This window comes from Oncorhynchus kisutch, linkage group LG19 (genome assembly GCF_002021735.2).
Source record: "Oncorhynchus kisutch isolate 150728-3 linkage group LG19, Okis_V2, whole genome shotgun sequence".
NCBI lineage: Eukaryota > Metazoa > Chordata > Actinopteri > Salmoniformes > Salmonidae > Oncorhynchus > Oncorhynchus kisutch.
Genome location: NC_034192.2, coordinates 32,540,198 through 32,557,914, shown reverse-complemented (window position 1 = coordinate 32,557,914; position 17,717 = coordinate 32,540,198). Strand labels below are relative to the sequence as shown.

Sequence of the window (17,717 nt, the reverse complement as noted above, 5' to 3'; positions counted from 1 at the left end):
AATCATCTCCTTTGTCTTGATCACATTGAGGGAGAGGTTGTTGTCCTTGCACCACACGGTCAGATCTCTGACCTCCTCCCAAAAAGCTGTCTCGTCGTTGTCGGTGATCAGGCCTACCGCTGTTGTGTCATCTGCAAACATAATGATGGTGTTGGAGTCGTGCCTGGCCATGCAGTCATGAATGAACAGGGAGTACAGGAGGGGACTGAGCACGCACCCCTGAGGGGCCCCCAGAGAAACATACACTGAATGTGCAAAACATGATAAAAAAACTGCTCTTCCATGACATAGACTGACCAGGTGAATCCAGGTGAAAGCTGTGATCCCTTATTGATGTTAAATCCACTTAAATCAGTGTATATGAATGGGAGGAGAGAGGTTACGTAAATATTTTTAAGCCTCGAGACAATTGTGCCATATTTGTGCTTTTCAGAGAGTGAATGTGCAAGACATAAAATGTAAGGGCCTTATAAACAAGGTATGGTACTAGGTGCACCGGGTTGTGTCAAGAACTGCAACGCTGCTGGGTTTTTCAAGCTCAACAGTTTCCTGCGTGTTTCAAGAATGGTCCACAACCCAAAGGACATCCATCCAACTTGACACAACTGTGGGAAGCAATGGAGTCATCATGGGCCAGCATCCCTGTGGAACGCTTTCAACACCTTGTAGAGTCCATGCCCTGACAAATTGAGGCTGTTCTGAAGGCAAAAGTGGGTGCAACTCAATATTAGGAAGGTGTTCCTAATGTTTTGTACACTCAGTGTATTGACACCACTTAGACTGGGTAAAGGGGCTAAACAGCACCATTAAAAGCCACAAGAGAGCTGCTCTCAGCCACTAAATTGCCAATTCATTTGTGAAATCGACTCAATAAAGACCTCCTCCAATAGCAAGTAATGCACAGACAATCTGTCTCAGCAAGACACTCACTGTGAAAAGAGGACCAGAGATAAACAACTTTGGTGTCAAATTAGTCCTACGTTTTACAGCCCATTGGCTACCATGATGGACCAAAGCTTTAATGATTATCCTGACCAATGTGTTTTTGGGTGTCTGAGCAAAAAAGAGAGGAAAATTCTGAAAGGGAGAGTTGGGGTGTGTGTGTGTGTGTGTGCGTGCGTGCGTGCGTGAGTGAGCGTGCGTGGCCAACTGGAGGGCCAAGGTGACTGGGGTTGGCAAGCAGAGGGCTTCCTGCCAGATGGACGGTCAGCCAAGACAGGGCCAGCCAAGAGAGGGTTGGATCTGATTAACACACTCATCTCTTCTTCACACACTAATGGTTGTAATGTACTGTTGTACCCCCCCCCCCCTCTCCACACACACACATACATCCTGACCCCATGGTCTTTTTGGATACAGTATGTGTCCCTGAGTCTCCATAGGGAGGGTCTATAATGTGTACAAAACTGCAGGATACATGGGAAGAATGAATAGAGCAGAACTGTATAAGCAGTGTCACGGTGGATTTAAGCTAAATAACAGATCATATGACATTGTCACTTTGCCAACCCCCTCCTCCCCTCCTCTTGTCCATGGCCACCCTCATCTTAGCTGTACCTGCCAACTCGGTGCCATCTGTGCCAATCCACAGACTGCCGTTACTGCACCCAGGGGGCATCAATCAGACAATCAACCTGGCACTTACAGAAGGACAATGACTGGACAAGAAGGGTTGTGTGGTAAAGGGAAGTGTGTGTGTGTGTGTGTGTGTGTGTGTGTGTGTGTGTGTGTGTGTGTGTGTGTGTGTGTGTGTGTGTGTGTGTGTGTGTGTGTGTGTGTGTGTGTGTGTGTGTGTGTGTGTGTGTGTGTGTGTGTGTGTGCGCGAGTGTTTTCAGAGAACTGTATGTTGGTTATAGGATATAGGGTAACAGATTCGATTGTCCCTCCCTATAGTGGCATCCTTGGCTCCCAACAGCTGTCACTCACACTTTAACCCACTTTGCGTCATGGGCTGACTCACACAAACATAAGAGCATGCATGCTGGCACCCTCTCCCAGTCCCCTCTCCCAGTCCCCTCTCCCAGTCTTTTGCTCTCTCCTCCGATCAGAACGTTTTCCCTCATAGTCCTTTATCGAGCATTAGTTTGTTTAGCATCTGTCACTCTCCACCTCTCCTCTCGTTTATCAGACGGAAACCGCCTCGCTCATGACATTCCGAGGACAGCGTTGCTACGGCAACCACCGGTCCGAAAAATAATCGGAGACAATTGGGACGTTTTTTAATGTGTTTTGGTTTTATATTAAAACAAATCGAAGATGCAGTGAGTGGGAGGGAGAAAGGGTAGAGAGAGAGGGAGATAAATATTCTATCAGGGTTATTAACACTTAAAGGTCAGGGCTGTAGCGAATAGAGACTAAAGATGTAAGATTGAGGTGGGTTAAAGGGGCAAGCAAAAGATTTTGAGAGTGAGAGAGGGATAGTGATACAGGGAGTGAGAGACGGGGATTGTGAGTAAAATAAAGTGGGAGGGAGAGAGGGATCGTAAATAAGGAGAGAGGGATAGTGATACAGGGAGTGAGAGAGGGATAGTGATACAGGGAGTGAGAGACGGGGATTGTGAGTAAAATAAAGTGGGAGGGAGAAAGAGGAAGTGGTAGGGAGAGAGGGATCGTAAATAAGGAGAGAGGGATAGTGAAAGAGGAGAGATACGGAATATGGTGCAGTTGGTTAAACAGCCAAGGCTTTTCACTCAGGCCTGTAATAGGCAGATAAAGGCTCTGCTCTCTCTCTCTCTCTCTCTCTCTCTCATCCCTCGCTTCTCCTCCATTATCCCAGGCTCTCATTATTACTCTATGAACTACACGTGGGTTTTCTCTTCTTCTGTTCCAATCCCCTGCTTTCTCTCATCATCTGTGTTGTGCCTTATGAAATGAAATGCATAATTATGCTACTCGAAAGTATGGATTTGAGAAATGCACCTTTTATGTCTGGGTAGTTGAATGTGTATATTTCTATCTGTTTTATATGTGGGTTGTATGAATGTGGGTTGTAATTTTGTATCTGTTTTGTACGTGGGTTGTAATTTTGTATCTGTTTAGTATGTGGGTTGCATTTGCTCTAAGCTGTCCTCGACCTCTCTGTAAACCATCTTCCCCTTCTACCTTCACCTCATGTCTTTCTCTCCACCTCTCATCTCTCTCTTCTCCTCTCACCCACTCTTATCTCTTTCACCCTCGTCTCACCCCTCACTCTCCTCCTGTCACCCTCTTACCACCTCTTACCCCCTTTCACCCACATCCCCCTCTCATCTCTCCTCCTCCCCCTTCTCATCCTCCTCTTATCTCTCATTTCCCTCTCGGGCAGAAAGTCATTTTCAGCAGGGAATGAAATCAGATGAGTTTCTTCCTGCTCTGTAGTAGAGAGAGAAAAACCCTAAAGAAGATATAAACACTCCACCTCAAGCCGACGCCACAAAAAAAGACAGATATCAGGGAAAATATTGCCATGCCGTCTCTCAATTTCAGAAAGCGAGCGGGAGAAATAGAGAGAACAAGAGAGGGAGAGAGAGTCGGGGATGATGAGGGAGATTTAAAAAAATGGCACATTCCTGGACAGCTTCAGAGTGCACAGTAGAGAGTCAGAGATTTGACAAACTACTTCATAACCAACAGAAAACATGTATATCTTCCATATCTTCAAGTATTCCGTTAAACCTTTTCACTAACAATGCCTCCTTTAACTTTGAGAAGTGAACAGGTAATATCCTATGTATCTCAGACAGAGTTCAGTGTATCAAATCGGAGGGCCTGTTGTCGGGACCTCTGGCAGTCTCAATGGGGGTACCACAGGGTTAAATTCTCGGGCCGACTCTTTTCTCTGTATATATCAACAATGTCGCTCTTGCAGCGGGGGCAAATTTAAATAAATTATATAAAAATCTAACTTTCATTAAATCACACATGTAAATTAAAGCTACACTTGTTGTGAATCCAGCCAACATGTCAGATTTCTAAAAGGCTTTTTGGCGAAAGCATAAGACGCTATTATCTGATGATAGCACAACAGTAAACAAAGAGGGTAGCATATTTCAACCCTGCAGGCGCTACACAAAACGCAGAAATAAAATATAAAACATGCTTTACCTTTGACGAGATTCTTTTGTTGGCACTCCAATATGTCCCATAAACATCACAATTGGTCCTTTTGTTCGATTAATTCCGTCCATATATATCCAAAATGTCCATTTATTTGGCGCGTTTGATCCAAACTGCTTCCAAATTGCGAAACGTCACTACTGTCACGCCTTGGTCTTAGTATTTTGTGTTTTCTTTAATTATTTGGTCAGGCCAGGGTGTGACATGGGTTATTGTGGTGTGTTTTTGTCTTAGGGGTTTTGTGGGGTGTCTACGTAGTCTATGGCTGCCTGAGGCGGTTCTCAATCAGAGTCAGGTGATTATCGTTGTCTCTGATTGGGAGCCATATTTAGGCAGCCATATTCTGTGAGTGTTTTCGTGGGTGATTGATCCTGTCTTTGTGTTTGCACCAGATAGGGCTGTTTAGGTTTTCACATTACGTTTATTGTTTTTGTAAAGTTCGTGTTTCTTTATTATTTAATAAACATGGATTGCAATAGCCACGCTGCATTTTGGTCCGATCCTTGCTACACCTCCTTGTCCGAGGAGGAGATAGAAGAAAGCCGTTACAACTACAAAATATTTCAAAAGTTGCCTGTAAACTTTGCCAAAACATTTCAAACTACTTTTGTAATACAACTTTAGGTATTTTTAGATGTTAATAATCGGTCAAATTTAAGACGGGTCTATCTGTGTTCAATACAGGAAGACAACAAACCAAGCTACTTTTCAAGTCTTGAGCAACTCTCAACAGTGTTACGCAGTTCCTAGATGGCCGTACTTCTTCATTGCACAAATGAATAACCTCAACCCAATTCCAAAGACTGGTGACATCCAGTGGAAGTGGTAGGAATGGAAAACAAGTTCCTAAGAAATACCGTTTCCCAATGAGAACTCACGTAACAGACAGAGACCTCAAAAAATAAATCTGAATGGTTAGTCCTCGGGGTTTTGCCTGCTACATAAGTTCTGTTATACTTACAGACATTATTCAAACAGTGTTACAAACTTCAGAGTGTTTTCTATCCAAATCTACTAATAATATGCATATCTTATATTCTTGGCATGAGTAGCAGGAAGTTGAAATTGGGCATGCTATATATCCAAAAGTGAAAATGCTGCCCCCTATACCTTAAGAAGTTAACTAACCTCCAAACGAGCTTCAATGCCATACAACCCTCCTTCTGTGGCCTCCAACTGCTCTTAAACACTAGTAAAACCAAATGCATGCTTTTCAACCGTTCGCTGCCCGCACCCGCCCGCCCAACGAACATCACTACTCTGGATGGTTCTGATATGTGGACAACTACAAATACCTAGGTGTCTGGCTAGACTTTAAACTCTCCTTCCAGACTCATATTAGTCATTCCAAAATCAAATCTAGAATTGGCTTCCTATTTCACAACAAAGCCTCCTTCACTCACACCGTCAAACATACCCTTGTAAAACTGACTATCCTACCGATCCTCGTCTTCGGCGATGTCATTTACAAAATAGCCTCCAACACTCTACTCAGCAAATTGGATGCAGTCTATCACAGTGCCATCCGTTTTGTCACCAAAGCCACATATACCACCCACCACTACGACCTGTATGCTCAAGTCGGCTGGCCCTCGCTACATTTTTGTTGCCAGAACCACTGGCTCCAGGTCATCTATAAGTCTATGCTAGGTAAAGCTCCGCCTTATCTCAGCTCACTGGTCACGATAACAACACCCACCCTTAGCACGAGCTCCAGCAGGTATATCTCACTGGTCATCCCCAAAGCCAACAACCCCTTTGGCCGCCTTTCCTTCCAGTTCTCTGCTTCCAATGACTGGAACGAATTTCAAAAATGTCCCTCAATAACTTTAAACATCAGCTATCTGAGCAGCTAACCGATCACTGCAGCTGTACATAGCCCATCTGTAAATAGCCCACCCAAACTACCTACCTCAACCCCATATTGTTTTAATTGAGTTTCTTCTCTTTTGCACACCAGTATTTATACTTGCACATCATCATCTATCATCTATCACTCCAGTGTAATTACTCCGCTACTATGGCCTATTTATTGCCTTACCTCCTCATGCCATTTGCACACACTGTATATAGACTTTCTTTTTTTCTATTGTGTGTTATTGACTGTACGCTTGTTTTTTCCATGTGTAACTCTCTGTTGTTGTTTGTGTCGCACTGCTTTGCTTTATCTTGGCCAGGTCACAGTTGTAAAAGAGAAATTGTTCTCAACTAGCCTACCTGGTTAAATAAAGGTGAAATAAATAAAAAATCGAATAAATGTATCGCTGTGTACCAGCAGTGTATACCAGAACTAAACCAGGATGTAACCACCAGTGTAGCGTGTGTTGTGGGTCAGAGAGCACTCGTGTTGACATCACACAGCAGACACAGCTCAAACACAACCCATTAGAGAGATAGTTGAGGCCTGGCCACTCTTGTGTTGTGAAGTTATCAGACACACTCTGAGTTTGCTAAGGGGGGTCTGTGTATCAGCAGCACGGAGTCCTTTTGGCTTTGAAGCTGATTCTAGGTTTTCAATCCTTGTTGTTTTCTCCACAGGTTCCTGCTTTGATCCAGGTTGTGTTCACAACAGTTTACCATTGCTTTTTAAAAATGTATACAGTGCATTCGGAAAGTATTCAGACCCCTTGACTTTTTCCACATTTTGTTACTTTACAGCCTTATTCTAAAATTGATTAAATCGTCCCCCCCCCCTCATCAATCTACACACAACACCCCATAATGACAATCAAAATGTATTTAAAATGTGATATTCAGGTTTTCAAACCCTTATCTCAGTACTTTGTTGAAGGACCTTTGGCAGCGATTACAGTCTCAAGTCTTTTTGGGTATGATGCTACAAGCTTGGCACACCCCCGAGTGTGGGGCTCCCGAGTGGCGTGGAAGTCTAAGGCACTGCATCTCAGTGCAAGAGGCCTCACTACAGTACCTGGTTCGAATGCAGGCTGCATCTGCATCACATCCGGCCGTGATTGGGAGTCCCATAGGGCGGAGCACAATTGACCTCAATTGTTGAGAATAAGCCATTTAATTAGGCGACCAGTTCAGTAGTGGGGAGTAAGAAATGATCAGACTCATGACATCATAACCAGTCCAATAACGTTAATGAACAGTAACACATACCAGTCCAATAATGTTAATGAACAGTAACACATACCAGTCCAATAACGTTAATGAACAGTAACACATACCAGTCCAATAACGTTAATGAACAGTAACACATACCAGTCCAATAATGTTAATGAACAGTAACACATACCAGTCCAATAACGTTAATGAACAGTAACACATACCAGTCCAATAATGTTAATGAACAGTAACACATACCAGTCCAATAATGTTAATGAACAGTAACACATACCAGTCCAATAATGTTAATGAACAGTAACACATACCAGTCCAATAATGTTAATGAACAGTAACACGCATCAGTGTTTAAAATAGAAAAAACAACAATCATTAGGAATTCTTAAATCACCAACTGCAAATGTTTATAGTTTCACAACCTTGAAAAGTTTTTCTGAAGGTGTAATGTTTTTAACCAGTTCAATAAAATGTAATATGAATATCAGAATGAATTAACAATAATAATTAACATAGTGAACAATGACTCATTAACTTGCTATTTATTGTGTGTGTGTGTGTGTGTGTGTGTGTGTGTGTGTGTGTGTGTGTGTGTGTGTGTGTGTGTGTGTGTGTGTGTGTGTGCGTGCGTGCGTGCGTGCATGGCCTATCAGTGGGAAAGCTGGGGGTGTTTCTTTTTAATTATTCTTTCCTTTTGTACCTTTATTTAACTAAGCAAGTCAGTTAAGAACACATTTTTATTTACAATGACGGCCTAGGAACGGTGGGTTAACTGCTTTGTTCTTTAGTCTGATACGTTTATTGAAGTCTGGTTGACAGGGCAACTCGGAGGTCATGCTGGCTGTCCAGTTTGTTTCTGCTTTTAGTTTTCAGCATGGCCATAGCAGAGAAGCCACTTTCACACAGACGGGTAGTGCTGAACGGTAGCATGATTCTGATTTCATGACAGGAGAGAGCAGGATACTCTCCCATCACGCTGCAACAGGACATTGGCCGTGTCATTTCCGGGAAGCACATGCTCAGTCCGCGATCAAATGACAGCGCCACCATCAGATCCTCTTCGTTGCTTGGCAATGTGATGCTTCCCATCTCCACCCGAAAGGCGTCCCGTATCCAGTCTCCTGTTCTCCTCCGGGAAGTAGTCACAAGAACATACCCTGCAGCTTGACAAGATGCTGTTTAACGGTTTGTTTGTGTGTCACTGTGCGCTTTGTTGATCAGATTCTGAATCTCAAAATCAGCATTGGGAAACATGTCAAGCCTCCCGTTAGAAACATGATTTCATCTTGAAGGCATCCACTTTGTCCCTCTGTTCAAAGCGATTGTGCCACCTCCCTTGCATTGACACATTGAGAGAATTCAGATGATCAAAAATATCCGGCAGGTAGGGAACTTTCGGAACGTTCGGCAGAGATGACTTGTTTTCCGGAAAAAAAATGCAGCAATCACCGAAAGAAAGGCAGCAAAGGAAGCTCATAAAAGGCGACCCAACACTTTACCCCTGGAAAGACAGCGGACTTCAGCTTGGTAAAGAATCTGCCGGTGCTCCCTCCCCATATCCCTGCAGAAGGCCTGGAAACGCCTGCTTTTTGTGGAACTCTTTTTTTGATATAGTTGGCACACTTGATCACATCCTGGAGAGTGGCGTGGAGCTCAGGCACCATGTCCTTCGCTGCCAATGCCTCCCTGTGTAGGAAGCAGTGGTTCCACGTTGCACTCGGTGCTATCTCCAGGATCGGCTTTGCTACTCCGGGGTAGCTTTCCCGTCATGGCAGCTGCCCCGTCAGTGGTCACTCCGACGCACCCATCCCAAGGCCAATCCCACATGGTCCAGTTACATATCCATTGTGTTAAAGACAGACTCTGTGGTGTTGGTGGTGGGAAGATCATCACTAAAAAGGAACTGCTCCTCGAAGTTAGTATCCGACACGTGTCTGACGTAGACCATTAGAATTGCATGGTTAGCCACATCCGTGGATTCATCAAGCTGCTGTGCGTAATGGCCATGGGCACTGGTGCTCTCTGATGTCTGGTGCGTTATATCCTCAGACATGTCCTGGATTCTACTCCTCATGATGTCATTGGATAGCGGTATGGTTTTAAGTTGGCGGTTGACTCTCCCAAGATTTCAGTGCACAACAATTGTGTGTCACATTTGGATCAGTGTGTGTGGGGGGGGAGAGAGCGTTACTGTGGTCGTCAGTGAATGAGTGCAGCGTGAAAATCCTCAGAGTCCGAACGTAGCTAGTCATTTCACCAATGTGGACGCACTGCTCGTGTAAAGTCATCAACAATAAGCGGTGCAGCAGTTACCTTTCAAATTGTTTAATGTTATATACAGTTGAAGTTGGAAATTTACATACACCTTAGCCAAATACATTTAAACTCAGCTTTTCACAATTCCTGACATTTAATCCCAGTAAAAATTCCCTGTCTTACGTCAGTTAGGATCACCACTTTATTTTAAGAATGTGAAATGTCAGAATAATAGTAGAGAGAATTATTTATTTCAGCTTTTATTTTTTTCATCACATTCCCAGTGGGTCAGAAGTTTACATGCACTCAATTAGTATTTGGTAGCATTGCCTTTAAATTGTTTCACTTGGGTCAAACGTTTCGGGAATCGTTCCACAAGCTTCCCACAATAAGTTGGGTGAATTTTGGCCTATTCCTCCTGACAGAGCTGGTGTAACTGAGTCAGGTTTGTAGGCCTCCTTGCTCGTACACTCTTTTTCAGTTCTGCCCACAAGTTTTCTATAGGATTGAGGTCAGGGCTTTGTGACGGCCACTCCAATACCTTGACTCTGTTGTCCTTAAGCCATTGTGCCACAACTTTGGAAGTATGCTTGGGTCATTGTCCATTTGGAAGACCCATTTGCGACCAAGCTATAACTTCCTGACTGCAGTTTATCACAGTGCCATCCGTTTTGTCACTAAAGCACCTTATACCACCCACCACTGCGACTTGTATGCTCTAGTCGGCTGAACCTCGCTACATATTCGTCGCCAGACCCACTGGCTCCAGGTCATCTACAAGTCCATGCTAGGTAAAGCTCCGCCTTATCTCAGTTCACTGGTCACGATGGCAACACCCATCCGTAGCACATGCTCCAGCTGCTGTATCTCACTGATCATCCCTAAAGCCAACACCTCATTTGGCCGCCTTTCGTTCCAGTTCTCTGCTGCCTGTGACTGGAACGAATTGCAAAAATCGCTGAAGTTGAAGACTTTTATCTCCCTCACCAACTTCAAACATCTGCTATCTGAGCAGCTAACCGATCGCTGCAGCTGTACATAGTCCATTGGTAAATAGCAATTAACCTACCTCATCCCCATACTGTTTTTATTTATTTACTTTTCTGCTCTTTTGCACACCAATATCTCTACCTGTACATGACCATCTGATCATTTATCACTCCAGTGTTAACCTGCAAAATTGTAATTATTCGCCTACCTCCTCATGCCTTTTGCACACAATGTATATAGACTCCCCTTTTTTTCTACTGTGTTATTGACTTGTTAATTGTTTACTCCATGTGTAACTCTGTGTTGTCTGTTCACACTGCTGTGCTTTATCTTGGCCAGGTCGCAGTTGCAAAGGAGAACTTGTTCTCAACTAGCCTATCTGGTTAAATAAAGGTGAAATATATATTTTTTAAATGTCTTGAGATGTTGTTTCAATATATCCACATAATTTTACTACCCCATGATGCCATCTATTTTGTGAAGTGCACCAGTCCTCTGCAGCAAAACATCACCACAACATGATGCTGCCACCCCCGTGCTTCACGGTTGGGATGGTGTTCTTTGGCTTGCAAGCATCCTCCTTTTTCCTCCAAACATAATGATGGTCATTATGGCCAAACAGTTCTATTTTTGTTTGATCAGACCAGAGGTCATTTCTCCAAAAAGTACGATCTTTGTCCCCATGTGCAGTTGCAAACCGTAGTCTGGCTTTTTTATGGTGGTTTTGGAGCAGTGGCTTCTTCCTTGCTGAGCGGCCTTTCAGGTTATGTCGATATAGGACTCGTTTTACTGTGGATATAGATACTTTTGTACCTGTTTCCTCCAGCATCTTTACAAGGTCCTTTGCTGTTGTTCTGGGATTGATTTGCACTTTTCACACCAAAGTACGTTCATCTCTAGCAGACAGGACGCGTCTCCTTCCTGAGCGGAATGATGGCTGCGTGGTCCCATGGTGTTTATACTTGCGTACTATTGTTTGTACAGATGAATGTGGTACCGTCAGGCATTTGTAAATTGCTCACAAGGATGATACAGACTTGTGGAGGTCTACAATTTTGTTTTCTAAGGTCTGGGCTGATTTCTTTAGTTTTTCCTATGATGTCAAGGAAAGGGGTACTGAGTTTGAAGGTAGGCCTTGAAATACATCCACAGGTAAACCTCCAATTGACTCAAATGATGTCAATTAGCCTATCAGAAGCTTCTAAAGCCATGACATCATTTTCTGGTATTTTCCAAGCTGTTTAAAGGGACAGTCAACTTACTGTATGTAAACTTCTGACCCACCGGAATTGTGATACAGTGAATATAAGAGAAATAATCTGTCTGTAAACAATTGTTGGAAAAATTACTTGTGTCATGCACAAGTAATTTGCAAAACTATAGTTTGTTAACCTGTTGCGACGAGCAAACCCGTATCCGGGAGCGTAATTATGGCCTCAAGCTCATTACCATAACGCAACGTTAACTATTCATGAAAATCGCAAATGAAATGAAATAAATATATTGGCTCACAAGCTTAGCCTTTTGTTAACAACACTGTCATCTCAGATTTTCAAAATATGCTTTTCAACCATAGCTACACAAGCATTTGTGTAAGAGTATTGATAGCTAGCATAGCATTAAGCCTAGCATTCAGCAGGCAACATTTTCACAAAAACAAGAAAAGCATTCAAATAAAATAATTTACCTTTGAAGAACTTCGGATGTTTTCAATGAGGAGACTCTCAGTTAGATAGCAAATGTTCAGTTTTTCCAAAAATATTATTTGTGTAGGAGAAATCGCTCCATTTTGTTCATCACGTTTGGCTGAAAAAAAAAGAAGAAAATTCAGTCATTACAACAGCTAACTTTTTTCCAAATGAACTCCATAATATCGACAGAAACATGGCAAACGTTGTTTAGAATCAATCCTCAAGGTGTTTTCACATATCTATTCGATGATAAATCACTCGAGGCAGTTTGGTTTCTCCAAATTGAAAAATGCACGCACCTGGAGATTACGCAATAGTTTCGACGGAGGACACCGAGCGGACACCGGGTAAATGTAGTCTCTTATGGTCAATTTTCCAATGATATGCCTACAAATACGTCATAATGCTGCAGACACCTTGGGGAAACGACACAAAGTGTAGGCTCATTCCTTGCGCATTCACAGCCATATAAGGAGACATTGGAACACAGCGCATTCAAAATCTGGCTCACTTCCTGTATGAAATATCATTTTGGTTTCGCCTGTAGCATTAGTTCTGTGGCACTCACAGACAATATCTTTGCAGTTTTGGAAACGTCAGAGTGTTTTCTTTCCAAAGCTGTCAATTATATGCATAGTCAAGCATCTTTTCGTGACAAAATATCTTGTTTAAAACGGGAATGTTTTTCATCCAAAAATGAAATACTGCCCCCAGAGGTTCAAGAGGTTAACAAGAAATGTGTGGAGTGGTTGAAAAACTAGTTTTACAGACTCCAACCTAAGTGTATGTAAACTTCCGACATCAACTGTATATATACACTACCGTTCAAAAGTTTGGGGTCATTTAGAAATGTCCCCGTTAGAATCAAAGCAGGATCAAAGACTGTTGGTCAACTTTCCTCCTCTCCTCTCCTCTCCTCTCCTCTCCTCTCCTCTCCTCTCCTCTCCTCTCCTCTCCTCTCCTCTCCTCTCCTCTCCTCTCCTCTCCTCTCCTCTCCTCTCCTCTCCTCTCCTCTCCTCTCCTCTCCTCTCCTCTCCTCTCCTCTCCTCTCCTCTCCTCTCCTCTCCTCCCTAGTGAATATATGGAATCAGAAGAACTGAGTAATGGTAACTGCTCCCCCCCACAGTCCTACATATTTCCCTCCTTTACAGCACCCCCATCTCTCTCTTTCTTCCTCCTCCTCTCCCACGTTCTTTATTCCTTTTCTCTCCATCCCCTGTGGGTGGATTTGTGTAGTAAGCGTAGAGTGAAGTGACCGAACGCTCAGAGCCAATGTGTGTCTTTGATCTTTGTCACCTTAGACGCCAGCCACCTGTGTCTCGCAGCCATGGAGATAATGTTGCTGGGGAGATTGATGTGAACGTAGACAGGGCTATACTACTCACACAGAGTTCTGATGAGGCAGGTCCAGAATGGTAACACTCCAAAATCACTAGCTACATCCATGTCTCTCACTCTTCCCTATGGTTCTTACTTTTCTTAATGCAATGTGTATTCTCAGCTGTTAGATTGCTGAATGTTGGAATGGCTGAAGGTGCAGGTTAAATACATAGGTTTCAGCTTCAGATCAGGGAGGAGGATTTAGGGTTCAACTGTCACTGTTTTATATGGTTGAGATCCTGGAGCATTTAGGGGCCTGGCCACTGCTATAAGCCCCCTACAGACACACACTCTCTCCCTTGCGTTCTCTTCTCTCCCCCCCCCCATCTCCCTCGCTCCTCTTCTCTCCCCTCTATGCTTATTTCTGAATGGCGAGGGCGGACATTTGTCGAAGCACTGAGTTAGAGGGCGGTGTTCGTGTAGTTGTGTGATGCTGATATGGCACTCAGGTTTTTTCATCGGACTCCTTTCCTTTATCTCTGTGTCTGAATGATTGAAAGATATTTTTCGGTTGTGAATAGACTCTCTTCTCTGCCCCCTCTCTTCTCTCTTTGTTGCTAGAATCCATATTCTCTCTGGACTGATACTAGTCTGACATGAGCAGGGGCGCAACTTTCACTGGGAATGGGGGGGGATTTTGTCCCGCCCATTGGATATGAGCATACTTGTCTTGATGAACTTTCCATTTGTACTGCCAATGGTAGGTCATGATTTGATCATTTAGTGATGAATTTTGTCCCTTCTCTCTCTCCATGTAGCTCCGGACGCCACTAAAGACCCGTGTCTGAAGGTGCGCTGCCCTGCTCACAAGGTGTGTTTCAGCCACGACTACCAGACAGCCATCTGCACCAACACCAACCACAAGCAGCCTAGACACAGGTAAGACTTTCATAAAGCACACCATTAGCCCTTAGTCCTCTACAATGTGCGGTAAAGGAAAAGAAAAGCTCAAACTCGAATGCCTTTCTTTAGCTTAATGGCTTTGATGATGTATATACTTTAGTAACCTACAGTACACCCTGGCCTGGTATTAACCACACCACCCACCTGCCTCCTAAGTGCAAATCATGTGCAATCTCTGTGTCCTAGCCTCTCTCCGCAGCCATTGAAGTCCGCGGAGTTATGCACTCTGCATGGCATTTCCTCGGCTTCTATTACTGTTCTTGTCCACTGAGATGACATTTGATTGACAGAGAGAACAGGAAGAAGGGGGAGGAGGAGGGGGCGGGAGCATATCATTACATATAGGATCTCTGTGGGGGAGAGAAAGAAGGGGGAGGCGTGGGCCCCCCTCAACACTTGATCCCGGTGCCTCTGTCCAGTCTTCAGTTTAATACAAACAAATCTAAATTATGCAATGGCCGTTAATAGGGAGTAAGTGCTCGTTACTCATAATTACTGGCGCCTCTGGGTGTACAGGCACAGAGAAGAGCAGAACAGAGACTCGTCACTGGAGGGCTCCACGTCTTCTGTCGCTACCACTGCTCTGCTGATCCAGTTTCAAACTGAATATATCAGAAAAAGAACCTGTGTACATTAACATGCATTCAATTGTTGCGAATACTCTGGTTAATACAATAGTTAGATTAAAATGTTGACATGCTTTGCAAGAATAATGATTTCCCTTACAATCCGGTTTATATGGTAGCCTGGCTCAGGCTACCTGATAGGACTGATAGGCTACCTGAAAGGTGCGTAAAATCGGCAATCAAAATAAACGTTCTACTGTATCACAGGCATCGTCTCATTTTTGGGAAACCTATTTGATTCCGAGTTCAGACATAAAAAGTTTATATGTTTCAAAGATGCACACTTTCGGATTTTCCAAACTCACATTTTCGCCAAACTCACATTTTCGCCAACGAGGAAGGCTCGCGTTCCTTGTCATAGCACATGCACAGATCAAATACACAGCTGGAACTTTAGTTAAAGTGTTCAGATGTCCTAATCATTTGAATCGTGAGACCTTCAGTGTGATATTTGGGATGATGACTTGTTCATAACTTGTTAAATTCAATGAAGTTATGGCATATTAAAACAGATTGAAATCTACCGCAGAGCTTCGTACATGCAGAGGCACTCAGTGTTGAGTGTGATGTACTCTGAGTGACTGGAGCACTGGTTCATATGCTGTATGTCTACACTATACCAGCTGTTATACTGTGCCGTTAACCTAGTCGAGCTCCATTTCCACTGTTAAAACAGCCAGCTGTGGTGTGTGTGTGTGTCAAGGGAAACACAGCTGACCTCCCCCACACACACACACACACGAACGGTCGCACACACTATCACCAGGAGGCCAATGAGATGGAGAGAGACCCTGCCGCGATTTGAGAGAGCTGGACAGAGAGCACTAAGGAGGCAGGCAAATGAAGAGAAACCAATGGACAGAGAGAAACAACAAGATAGGAGGAAAATAAGGATTATTCCCTTCTCTCTCTTTATTCTCTCTCCTTCTTCCTTTTGCTCTCGCTCTCTCTCCTTCTCTCCCTCTCACTCTCTTTTTCTCGCTCTCCCTCTCTCCCTCCTTGTGCTCTGTGGTCAGTCAGTCAGAATGATGTCCGCTGGGTAAAGAAGAGAGTGAGAGTTTCACGGCAGGGTCTCCAGGGGTGGTCTGTGAGCCTAATGCCCTCCCCTCTTCCCACACGTACGCACACACCATTCTGTCACACCCCGACACGTAACACAGAGACCACACGCATGAACAAACACAGGCGTGTTGGACACACAGCTATCTGACAGCGATCCTTCTCTCCCTCGCCATGCGTATATGTTATCTACCCAGACATAGATACCCTGACTAGAGGAAGCACACGCTTCAACACACCCACATACACACACACTCACACGCACACACTCACACACACAGCTCTCCTAGGCTTTCAGGGTTATCTATGAAAAGGAGGGAGGAAGGAGGAGAGCAAGGGGAGGAGGAGGATGAGGGTGGACATCTTTAGGAGATTTTGATCAGCCTCATCAGCGTTTTATATTACACAGTATTATGAGACATAATTGCTTTTTTATTCACTGGTAGGTATTGGCAGTGCGTGGCATGTCTAATCTGTGATTATAGTGTTTTTGTCACGGCTGGGGAGATGGATAATTATAGGCATCAAGGAGGTGTCTGCCTGCCGATCCGCACCGCACCATGCTGCCCCAGACCTGTACGGGAATGGACCCGTTTCACAGCCAGAGATGTGTGACAGATTTACCCCTTACCCCCACTCTGACACCCGCACCCTATTCATTCTCAAGTCAGTGTATTGGCGTTTGCCGTACATCCCAGTTGTCAGATTCATTTCATTTTTGTATTCTCTAACTTCACACCTCTGGTGTTGTTGCAGAGGAGGGTGATGTGTCGACAGACAGACTGGGTGAGGGAGGGCGGAGCACTTAACGAGAAGATTGCTGGAAGATTTTATCCAATGTAATTACGCTCGTTATAGAAAAGCACTGGTGGACCAGGGCCTTCATTACCCTGACACACACACACACACACACACACTACTATCCACAAGGAGAGCGAGAGAGAGACTGAACCATGGATGTACAGTACATCATTTGGTTTGAGAGTTACAGCAGTAATGGACGCCTCGGGCGCCATCTTGGTACGAAGACAATTAGATTGGAGTGATTAGACATGCTGTTATTATTCTACTGCTGTTGTTTTGGACCGTTTGGAACAACAAGTGTAGTTGGCAGACCTGTTTATCTACTGAATAGACAACTTTGATTGGGAGCGATGCAATTGTGTGCAATTTGACTTCTGCAATGTGCATTTTGAATGCAATTTGGATGCAATTAAAGTTGTATGAACAAGCAATATCCAATGAAATTGAGTTCAAAGGCCTAGGTCAGTCAAAAAACGTGATTTCTATGTGTTCTTATATAATACCACACTATGAGGTATGAATAATAATGTGAGATTGTGAACATTATGATAATGCCCTATTAGTGTTGAGAACTGTTGGAAAAGACAGCCTGAAAATCACCAGCCGCTAAATAGTCCCAGTCGGTATTAGATAGAGCGTCGTGGCCCAGCCCACCTATGGGGAAAACAACCCGTGGTTAACTAGGTTACTCCATTGGCTCACAGCAAAAATGTTACCTTTTTCATGTGCAATTTTCGTGCTGTCTGCTTGTTTTAGTCAGTTACAAACTACATTTAAGAAAAGTACAACATGTCTAGAGATGACTTTTCAACACTGCCTGCTCCCTACC

General features: G+C 43.9%; 1 protein-coding gene across 1 annotated transcript in view; it reads left to right on the top strand.

The window, feature by feature from the left end:
• The window catches only part of LOC109910139 (testican-1), a 115,838-nt gene that overhangs the window by 22,304 nt on the left and 75,817 nt on the right, over positions 1-17,717 (top strand). Inside the window, exon 3 of the mRNA XM_031797241.1 lies at positions 14,255-14,375. Within this exon, the coding sequence (XP_031653101.1) occupies positions 14,255-14,375 (121 nt within the window). The remainder of the gene's footprint in view (positions 1-14,254; positions 14,376-17,717) is intronic.